The 10,888-nt window shown below is 52.9% G+C and overlaps 1 protein-coding gene across 4 annotated transcripts; it reads left to right on the top strand.

Moving 5' to 3' along the window:
- Positions 1-616: 616 nt before the first annotated feature.
- On the top strand, positions 617-10,431 carry SPRY1 (sprouty RTK signaling antagonist 1). 4 transcript variants are annotated; one of them, XM_050895924.1, is made up of 3 exons: positions 4,422-4,483; positions 5,202-5,904; positions 8,843-10,431. In XM_050895924.1, the coding sequence occupies exon 3, from the start codon at positions 8,898-8,900 to the stop codon at positions 9,858-9,860; it is 963 nt and encodes a 320-aa protein (XP_050751881.1). In that variant the 5' UTR covers positions 4,422-4,483; positions 5,202-5,904; positions 8,843-8,897; the 3' UTR covers positions 9,861-10,431. The 4 variants fall into 4 exon arrangements, with proteins under 4 accessions (XP_050751883.1, XP_050751881.1, XP_050751882.1 ...); XM_050895926.1 differs by lacking the exons at positions 4,422-4,483; positions 5,202-5,904 and adding an exon at positions 617-671; XM_050895925.1 differs by lacking the exon at positions 5,202-5,904.
- The last annotated feature ends 457 nt before the right edge of the window (positions 10,432-10,888 follow it).

The following is a 10,888-nucleotide window of genomic DNA, read 5'->3' as shown; positions in this document are numbered from 1 at the left end:
TCAGAGGGCTTTAAGAACAGTCCTTGCACAGAAGCTGAAGAAATCCCCAGCTACTGGTGCCTTTGATCTCAGATAAAGGTCAACCTGTCTAGCAGAAAGCGTGATCGGAACTGCTACCTCACATCATCCTTCACTTTCTCTTCCTTACCCTGAAATGATTCACTGTGCCTTTCAGGGTATGCCTTCACCGCAGCACCTATGGTTTTTACTTCAGCTCTTCAGAATAGCTTTGTTTCATCTCATGCGCCAACCAGCTTAAGCCAGGACCGCCAAGATTTTCAATGAGCTGATAAGAAACTGTCCACAATGCTTATTATTACAGCAGTGTTTAACAGCTATTGTAGGATTTTGTTGGTTTGTTTTGTTTTGTTTTTTTTTTTAATATATATAGGCCTACTCGTCTAAGTGTTAAAAATGCAGTTATACTGGTCTTATCCCAACAAGCACATATTGTTTCCTTGCACAGAGAGTTTCCGAGGCTCTCCGAGCACGCTGTGGGTCCTGAGCCTCCAAACACGAACACCCGCAAAGTTCCACCCAGTGCAACGTCGCTGACGCGCAAAGCTTTTGGGAGCTGCAGGTGCCAGTTGTTTCTCCCAACGCCCACCTCTGCGAGATTATCGCTGCACGGCCGGTGGGGGAAATACATGACTGACTTACACATTCTACAGGTAAGACTGGCGCAACAGTTTTGTTTATAATTTCGTTTTAAATGCCAACGTGTGGGGTTTTTTAAATTGCTTTTGAATTCCTCTATAACTTCAGAAATGTTGTTACAGCTGTGAAAATTGGTTATTAACTGACACACAACTTGCATAAACGCTTTCTCTGCTGAGTTTCCTCAAAGCCATATTGGCTCAAGATAGTTATCGCCACAGCAGATGAGTGACAGGAACAGTAAATATGGAACGCTTCAAGTACAGGCTGTTTGTCACCTCTTCTGTCTGAAACGATACTGTGCTGAGAGGTAGGGTGGTTCTTGCTTTTCACAGGCTGAGCCACCTCGCGCTGCTTAGAAGGAAGAGTGAAGCACCAGTGGCTGGGACTGAGTACGTGTCCTCTCCTCGACTGGGATCTGTGCCTTAGCAGGGGCTAGGAGGTGCCGCTTAGGGGGAAATACAATGGTTTTCCCAGGTGGGATGCAACACGGAAGCAGTGTTACTCGTTGCTGATAGAGGGAGGATCACCGTTCATCCAATTCATCTTTACGAAGGTGTAGTTCACCACCTATAAAGGTCAATCGAGTGACCTAGAGATGGAAGTTGCTTCTGGGTGTGGATTAGGAAGAAAACCAAACAAAAACCAACGATGGACTCTGCTTTTATTCTGTACAACGTGCCTTTTGGCACGCCGAAGCTTGCACGAGGGAGAAGTCGCGTATGACTGCAGAAGATGGAGATTATCCCTAGTACGTGATCCTCAAAGGGAAAGCAGAAACGGGGGTTGAACCACGACTATCGGCCATCATTCAGTCTCTTGACTGAGGTTTTTCAGAAGGATTAACTTCGGGCATAGAGGGCTGGTCTCTCTTGACTTGTTGTCAGTGGGAGAGACAGGCACCTTTAGACGACAGTTTGGAGATGGAAAATAACTTGGTTGCATCGGATTCCTGTCTGTGTGTCAATCCTCAAATTAAGGTTGTGCCAGGAGGTAGTCATAAAGCGTGTCAGTCCTCTTCCAAGTTGCCAATTTATTCTCCAGAATTTTAGCTCTCCTTTTTCTAACAAAAGCTTCTTGCTGCTGTCATTTCCAAGAAAAATCTAATGAGATGACTTGCGTGGCACGCAGGCATGTTTGCTTGAGTCTGTGGAGAGCCGTCTGATATAGCTGTAGGGTTTTCCCTTGTCTCAGTGAAGTGTTAAGTCGGGTGCCAAGTGATAATGAACTGCTGCCAGTATTCTTCGTTATTTTACTGACCCATTTCAATCCAGTATTGTATTTCTAAAACCGAGCTCTTACGCTTGGCATAGTGGTTTTTTTAAGCTAGTACCGGCTTTAGAGATGCGAAAGGAAAGGTGTTGAGCAATGTTTTTACAGTGGTATCCTCGGAAAAATACATACGGACTTCTGTGAGAAGACAGTCAGTTGCTAAACGCGAGTATTATCGGCCGTAAAGCAGAGCCCCGCTAAGCCGGCCGGCTCGATTACCCACCGTTTACCTACAGCTCACCGACTGCTGCCTCGGATGCTCTCCCACTGTCGATGTCGCTGCAGGAGTCGCTGTACGTAGCGCACCTACGTAAATGCTGCGCCTTTGGGCTTGTCTTTATTCAAAGCAGAGTTGTTTGGTGAAAGAAATCTGCAATATAGTAGGAGAAGATAGATTTGCACCGCTAAGCGCTGCTCTGCAGGAGTAATTTTTGTTAGTTTTCGTGGTCATTTTGGTTCTTCGGTAGGAATTTTTGTTAATTTGAACCGTGATAGGTTCCAAAGTTTTCAGATGGATTTCACTGAAAATGGTTTTGTACTTTGTGCTCGGAGCGTGTCTGAGGATGCTTTTGGTGAGCAATCACATTTTCTAATTCCCCTAGCAATGTTAATGATGAACTGAGATATTTTTATGACCATGCCAAAGATTTTTATGCTGTTGTTTGTCACTTGAGCTTCCAACTAATTGGAAGACAGTATTTATAGTTTGTCTATATCAGCAGCCAGTTAATTACAAACTTAGAAGTATTAGTGATATTCAGTATATAACCTTTAATGCATAAAGATTTCCTTTTGTAGAGAAATATGTGGTTGAAGTGAAGTTTTTGTATAATGATGAAAATTTAAAAAATGTAGTTTGGATATTTTCTTTCCAAGCCTAGTGAAGTCTACTGAAAAATAATTGCACTACATCCATGAGCATGATCTGGGTGGACAGACTATGTCAGAGAAGAATACCTTTGTACTGGTACATTCTTGTTTGTAGGGATTATTTGCTTTTGGATGAATGCTCCTGCTAAGCAGCTCTGCGTATTCTTAATATGTATTTTTTTTTCTTTGGGGCAAAAGGTGGGAGAATATGATTTTTGTGAAAGAGATTGTAAAAAGCCAGTTAGAATGTTTCAGATAAACTTGGGGCTACAGCGATGTTTAGCCAAGCACTAGAAGTCTCAACTGTTCCAACACATTGCATGTTGTTATGAAATAATTCTCAGAATTTTGATTTCTTTTTACATCATTTTTCCATGTTCTTTTAGTTGCCTTTTAAAACACTTTAGTCAAAAAAACCCACCAAACCATACATCAAAGATAATATTTGGCCATAAAAATAATGGCTTTGAAGGCATCACTGTGATCTCTTCAGCACCACGGCAGAAACGCCGTGATGGGCTTCGGGTGGGACCCTGCGGAGTCCGGCCTGGAAAGGCGGTAGAGAAAGACAGCCGGGTAAACTGTGTGACCTCTCGGTGTTTCAGTACCATCTGTGCAACGGTAGGAAGAGCCGTTTCCTATCTAATGGAAGAATTACAAGGGTAAAGGCTTTCTGAAGCCTTCAGCTACCTCTTCAACAGGCTGAAAGGAGCAGAAACATTGCAGGAATATAAATGGAAGGCTCTTCCACCTGGCTAGACCCTGCCTGAAAGACGCCGATGCTAGAACATGTACAAAAATCTCTCCCGTAGCGTTGTCAGAGGAGCCTTGCAGAACTGAAGCCCGACGACCTAGCCTTCTGTCAACCCGTACCTAGAAAGAAACGCGTTCTTGCTACCCGTGCCTTCCTCTGCCGCTCCCGCTCGGCCATCCGTGCCGGTGGGGCCTGCTCTCCCGGCGGCAGCGCCTGCGGGGACCCCGCTCAGCTCCGCAGCCTGCGCTTAAAACCGCCGGGGTGCGGGGGAGAACACCCCCCCCCCCCCATCCCCACACCCCCCCCGCGGCGGTGCAGCCCGGGCCGCGCTGTCGGGGAGCCCTGCGGCAACCCGCTCCTCCGCGCTCCCCCTGCCGGCCGGGAGCGGCGGGGCGGCGGCGGCGGCGGCCCCGGGGCTGGGGGCGAGCCGCAGCCGCCGGGACAAATCACCGTGGGGCTGGGAGCCGGCACCTGAGCCGTGGCAGCGGCGGTGAGGGGCAGGTTCGCTCGCTCACCCCCCGCCACACACACACAGAGCCCTCCCCACACCGGCGCCCCACCGCCGGCTCGCCCGGGGCGGGGGGGGGGGGGGGGAGGGCCGCGGCGGCGCTCGTCCGGCGGAGCCGCCCCGGTGAGAGCGGCCGGCGGCCGTGACCTGTGCGGGAGCGGCTCCCGGGAGGGCGGGGAAGTCCACTCCGGGATTTCGGGGGCGCCGCGCAGTGACACATTGACATCACGGGGGCGCGGCCCGGCGGCGGGCGGGGGCTGCGCGCTGAAAGGCGGCGGGGCGCGGCCGGAGTCACTCCGGAACGGCGGCGGGACAGCGCGGAGCGGGCGGCGGGACGGCGCGGCTGCCTACACTGCCCGGGCTGGACTCCGCGCCGGGGCCGCCAATGTGCCTCGGGAAGCAGGCGTTCACCTTGGCCTTAGGTAAGCCCGGGCGGTGCTCGCCGCTTCCCCCCCCCTCCCGCCCCCGCCGGATCAGGTGCGGGGGGTGCGGGCGGGCAGCGAGGGGGTTCCCGCAGCCGGCGGGGAGGGCGAAAGGCTCAGGGGTGGCCGGGGCAGCCGCGCTGCGAGCCGGAGCGTTGCTTGGCCGCCGCTGTGCGGGAGGTGCGGGCGAGAAGCGAGCTGCCCTTGCTGCTCCCCGCTCCTCTGCTCCGCACGCCGGGCGCTTGGTGGGATCTGCGGGGGGAGCGACTGCCTGGCTGGGGTGCGGGCGGGAGAGCCGGCTCGCTCGGCTTCCCGAGCGAACGGCGTTAAGCCAGTCGCGATTTGCTGGTCGTTATAAAAACTTCCAGTTCGGTAATTGTCTGTCTTGCCTAACGCGGGGATCTCACTTGCGTGCCGGAGCCTTGTTCGATCCTCTCGAAATAGCGAGGAGGCTCCGGAGACTTTCGTGCAAGACTTTTGTGTCCAGGGCTGTCTTATATTGCCGTTTTCTCCCTGACGTGCTGACCGTGCTCCGAGCCTGTCAGTCAGCCTCCAACAGCAACAGCAAGCACATGGCAATTTGCAGAGAGCTGGCAGAGCCATTACGCTCTGCCTCTCGCTTCGTTTGCAACTTGCTGAGGTGCGCCTTGAAAGCAAGTGCCTCTTCGTGATTTCTTGCAAAAAAAAAAACCAAAAAACCCAACCTCTCTTGCACTAGGGGTTGTGGTTGCACTTTGCCAGAAGGGACTTGCGGCAAGGACCATGCGGTGAAGCCGAGCGCCGGACCCGGGACCGCTGCCGTGCACTCACCCCTCCCTCCCCCCCACCCCCACTCCCCCGCCGCCCCCGCGTGGAGGGATCGCCCGGGACTGCTCCCGTCAGAAAAGGGAAATAACAACCCGAGCAGGAGCCTCGCATTCCCTGCGTCTTCTTGGAGACCACCTTCGCAAGCGCCCCGCGCTGCCTGATCCTGCTCCCCGCTCCCTGCGGCAGCCTGCAGCCGGCGTACGCTAGACCGAGACAAACCGTTTGCAGAAGGGGCTTGGTTTTGTTGCCCGTCACCTCCAGACCGAGGGACTCGCGGCCAAAGGAGAGCGCTTCTTCCCTCGGCGTCCCGCGGGTCTGGCTCTGCGGAGGAGCGGGTCCGGGGAAGGCGGCCCGCTGAATGCTGACCCCCGAGAGGGGCGGGCTGCGGCAGGCAGCAGAGCTGGATTTTCCTCCGCTCGCCGAGTAGGACGTGGAGATCTGCGAGGGCTTTGCAGAGACGAGGAGCGCAGCCCGCCTGCCTTCCCCCGCCCCGCGGGGCTGGGAGGGCCAGGAGCCGGGGCTGCAGCCCCGCCGTCCCCATCGCCCTGCGGAGCCGCCGCCGCGCCGCCCTCCGCCGAGTGGATTTGCCGTCACTGGTGACCCCTTGGAAATAAGTAAGTCGGGGGACTCGTCGTGCTTTTACACCGGAGCCGAGCCGGGCGCGGGGGGCGGCGCAGCCCGCTGCCTTGCACGGCTGCGCCTGGAGCGGCGAGCAGGTGCCGCTGGGCGCGCAACGCACGGCGCCGGCCTGGCGAGGCGCGGGCACCGCGGCCCCACGCCGGACCCCCGCCGGGCCCCGGCCACCCTCTCGCCGGGAGACCCCCCCACCACCCCCAAAAAAAGCAAAAAGCCCGCTGGCATTGGGCTTCCGCGAGAGGGCCCCGCACTCGCGGGGAGCGGGGCGGCGGGGCCGTCTGACAGACCCGGCGGCGGCCGTTGCCCGGCGTGCCCTCGGAGGGGGGGGGGGGCTGGTGGTGTGGGGGGGGGTGTGTGTGGTGCGCTTGGGGACCGGCCGTGACGGGCGGGGAGAGGGGCGCCTCTCGGTGAGGACCGCGGTCGGCTGAAAACGAGCATAAAACCCCCAAACACCTCCTCGCAGGCGCCTCCTTCGCTGGGGGGGGGGGGGGGGGGGGGGAGGCGAGCCGGCGGCCCCCGAGCCGCGGCGGCGGGGAATCCCCCGGCGCTGTAGTGGCCGGTCGGCCGGGCGCTGCCGCTTTAAATGCCGGGAAGTCCGCCCTCCTGAGGCAGCGCCGACCTCGGTCTCTGCCCTCCCCCTGCAAAAGGGGGAGAAGAGAGGGGAGGGGAGAGAAAAAAAAAAAAAAAAAGCCCTTGTTTTCATTCATAACTTTTTTTTTTTCTTCTCTTTTTTTCCCCTCCCCTCCTCTTCCTTCCTCTCCGTCAGCGCCGTGCTCCGCGCCTCGCCCCGCTCGGGGCGCAGAGGGCGCCGCGCCGCCGCCCGCCCGGGGCTGCCCGGGGCCGGGGGGGGGGGGGGGGGGGGGGGGCTGGCGGCGTTTCCGAGCGGGTGTGGGGGGAAAAGGGGGGGATCGCCGAGATGTGGGGAGGGAGCGCTGACACGCGGTGGAGGCAGTGCGGGCTGTGCCTGCCCCGGGTGCAGAAGCATGAGGTCTCTCGCCGTCTTTGCTGTATGTTATTTTATTTTATTGGCCGGGGGGGGGTGGGGGTGGGGGTGGGCGCTGGGGAGGGGGGAGCCAGTTTAAAACTTATTTGCACGGGGGTGGAGGTGGTTTGTTCAACTGTGCCGCTCTCTGCCTGGTCTGCAGCTGGTCTTGTCAGTCTGCGTGCCGGGTTGATGTTGCACTTTCCCCCCAAAGATGGCACTGGATGTCTTTCGCATTTTCTTGGGATATTATTTTTCATCCCCTGGGGAGCCCAGGTCCTGGTTGGTACAGCTGTAAATCTTTTCGCTTTTCACATTCATTCACCCTAGGTCTGTTGTGGATTTGTATCCAGTGCTTGTGAAGAAGGCAGCTTGCTGTGTGGGGTGAATTAGAAGTGAACGTGTTTGGTTTTTCGTTTTCTTTTTCCTCTTTTATTCCTCTTAATCTGGCGACCCTAAAGCCCACGCAGGTGACATTAAATGTAAAATGAAATCTTTGACTGCTGGATGAGCAGACAGGCTTTGTGTCCTGGCAGAAGCTGGCGCTTACCACTTAGTAGCAGTCAGAGTGCTCAAGATGCTAACTACCTGTTAGAAGAAACCTTTCCTGCTCTTGTCCCTGCGCTTCCACGCCGCTGTGCCTTTTTCTCTCCTGAGTGGGGAACAGCTCCATGCCGGCGGTGGTCCGGGTAGGCACCACAGACTCTTTCTCATGAGTATTGGATGAGTTTTGGAAATGCTTGATAGCACTTATCTTTCTCCTCTTACAGGTAAACGTGTGTGACATCTCGGGGGGAGTGAAAAGGGACTTTTCCCCCAGCTGTCAGTAAAGGAAAGCAGTTTGTTTTCTCGGTTCTCTGTATAAATGTGGCATTCAGATACTTGTCTAAATTTTTATACGGGTACAGAACTGTCACTGCAGTTTTGTCAGTCAGCATCGCGATCTTCATGTCGATAGCTCGGCAGAATGAAAAGGAATGCAAATGCGTAATATTTACTTAAAAGATAGACTAGAAGATGTTGTATTTATTTGAGAAGCTTTTAATCTGTCTGTCTTGTGAAAATGGATTTGTTCTTTAATTGTGTTTTGAGGTTGTTGTGAGGGTTTTTTTTGTCATCTGCTCTTAACATTCTTACGAATCTTTAGGTACTTTTTATCTGACATCTAGTTCATCTTAGTCTTTTCTACCCCTTTTTCTTTCACACCCTGGCCTGTGGTCAGAAAATACTTGAAAACAGGCTGTTTGCACCCTTGCTTTAATTTTATAAGGAGCGTATTAGATTTGTATGCTGAGTTACTTTCTTACAGAAAATGTCTTGGCCGCTTGACAGTACTTGGTTTGAGACTCTGTAATGCACATACGTCACTTTAAAAAGGAGACTTTCCAAATGTACTAGCGAGCAAATCTGTTGAGCTTTCTGATGCTGCAGATTCAGACAGAAGAGTGAGAATTGTGCATGTTCTTTATTCTGCCACTACAGAACATGAACCTGACGGTGCTCTTGCCTGTTTCCAACTTAGTTTGGGGGGCATTCAGAATTGCTATTGCTAGTTAGACAGACGTTGCGTTCAGTAGCAAGTGAGAAGCACTTCCCGTGGCTTGCCAAGTAAGCGTACAGGTTAATACTGGAATTTTCTTATTTTTTTAATTTTTTTTTAAATGGCGTGGGGTCTCCTTTGCATTCCTCATCTATGATGCCATACCCAGACTCTCCCCATTACTGGACTTTGGCCAGATCCTCAGCGTTGTTGTAATCCCCTGCTGAAAGAGATCAGTGCCAGGTGGCCAGGGCAATTTGTGGTTTGCCATATCATTTCTGTTTTCAAAAAGTATCCCGTTCTTTATTCCTCTTTTGCCCTTGATCTTGTTTATGTGTGTATATATGTACACACACAATGTTTATTTACACCTTCTGTCTTCTTCTTATTTTAGGATTTCAGATGCATGCCAGGTTCCCACTGAATGCCAGAAGTAGAGATCACTACAGATGGAGCCCCAAAGTCCACATGGCAGCGGTGGTTCACTAGTGGTGATTCAGCAGCCCTCCTTGGACAGCCGGCAACGGTTGGACTATGAAAGAGAGAGCCAGCCAACAACTATCCTGTCACTGGACCAGATCAAGGCGATCAGGGGCAGCAATGAGTACACCGAAGGTCCATCCGTGGTGAAAAAATCTGGTCCGCGGACAGCGCCGAGGCAAGAGAAGCATGAAAGGACTCACGAAATTATACCAATTAATGTGAATAATAATTACGAACACAGACCCAGCCACGTGGGGCACGTGGCACACCAGCATAACGCGAGGGCTCCCGTCTTGAGCAGATCAACCAGCACGGGGAGCGCAGCCAGCTCTGGGAGCAACAGCAGTGCTTCCTCAGAGCAAGGACTGCTGGGGCGGTCACCTCCATCCAGGCCGGGCTCAGGCCACAGATCCGATCGGACAATCCGGACGCAGCCCAAGCAGTCGTCTCTGATCGTGGATGATCTGAAGGGTCCTTTGAAAGAGGACTTGACGCAGCACAAGTTTATCTGCGAACAGTGCGGGAAGTGCAAGTGCGGCGAGTGCACGGCCCCGAGGGCCCTCCCTTCTTGCCTGGCCTGCAACCGGCAGTGCTTGTGCTCTGCAGAGAGCATGGTGGAGTACGGCACCTGCATGTGTTTGGTCAAAGGGATCTTCTACCACTGTTCTAACGACGATGAAGGGGACTCTTACGCGGATAATCCCTGCTCTTGTTCCCAGTCACACTGCTGTTCTAGGTACCTGTGCATGGGAGCGATGTCCTTGTTTCTGCCTTGCTTGCTCTGCTACCCTCCTGCAAAAGGATGCCTAAAACTCTGTCGAGGGTGTTACGACCGCATCAATCGTCCAGGTTGCCGATGCAAGAACTCCAACACCGTCTATTGTAAACTGGAGAGCTGCCCCTCCCGGGGTCAGGGCAAGCCCTCATGATTTTTGGAGGGAGGTTTACTTCCTCCAACTTCAGTTTTTCAGGTTGTAGCTGATTTTTTTTTTTCCTTTCTTTCTTTTTTTCCTCCCTCCCCTCCCCCATTTGGGGGGAGCTGTTCTTTTGCTTTCCTTTCTGTCTCCCCAACTTCAAATACACCAAGTTCTTCCCTTTGCATCTTTGCTCTCTTCTTCCTACTGACTTGGCTGAGTGTGGAGCGTTTTACGTAGTCATTGCTGCTCTTTGGTAAGTGTGGACCTGGTATCTGCATCTGCCGCTCACTTTGGCAGGGTCTTTTGAGTTTGTAACTGAACCACTCCTGAAAGAGACAGTGAGGGCTCACTGGGCTCTTGAAGCTTCTTGCTCTGTGAATATCTTCCCAAAGATGTTTTTCGTTCTCAGCAATTCCGCCCCCCCCCCTCCCTTAACCCCCTGGGTACCAAGGAAGAATAACTTTCATGAGTGAGCTGGATTGTGAAATAACTTTTTGTGTGTGTCCTTTCTGGAGAGGGATGTAAAATAAAGGCTTTACCAAATGAAAGGCCTGACTCTTCTATAAGCAGCCTGCTTTTTTTTGCCTCCCCCTCCCCCCCCCCCCGCCTTTTTGTCTTAACTTTTGGAACATTCTCAGTCCTGAGAATTACCCTGCCTCCTTTTTTTACATTTTCAATGCAACTTCAGTTTTTGCTACACTATGTAGATCTTCACATTGGAGACATTATGGCTGCAACATACTCATTTGTTTCTTTTGCTGTCAAATCTTTGAAGGATATTGCTCACTCCACCCTCCTACTCCTGTTTTTATATTCTATTGGTATCAGTTGATATTAAAGTTGGTGGTGTTCATATATCCAAACAGCCTTCAGGTGTCATTGAGTCACCTAAACGTTCTTGAATCCTTAAAGTTTCTTGTGATCCTTTGGTTTAGTGCATTTAGCTCTGCTCTGTACTTTATAATTTTATTCTGTCCCTGTTTTATTGCCTTAGCCACAAATTGTGGTCCTTTTTTGTATATTTTATGTATAAAACACAA

This window comes from Gymnogyps californianus, chromosome 4 (assembly GCF_018139145.2).
Source record: "Gymnogyps californianus isolate 813 chromosome 4, ASM1813914v2, whole genome shotgun sequence".
Lineage (NCBI taxonomy): Eukaryota > Metazoa > Chordata > Aves > Accipitriformes > Cathartidae > Gymnogyps > Gymnogyps californianus.
The sequence above is the reverse complement of the archived record's forward strand: the minus strand, read 5'-3'. Positions and strand labels throughout refer to the sequence as shown.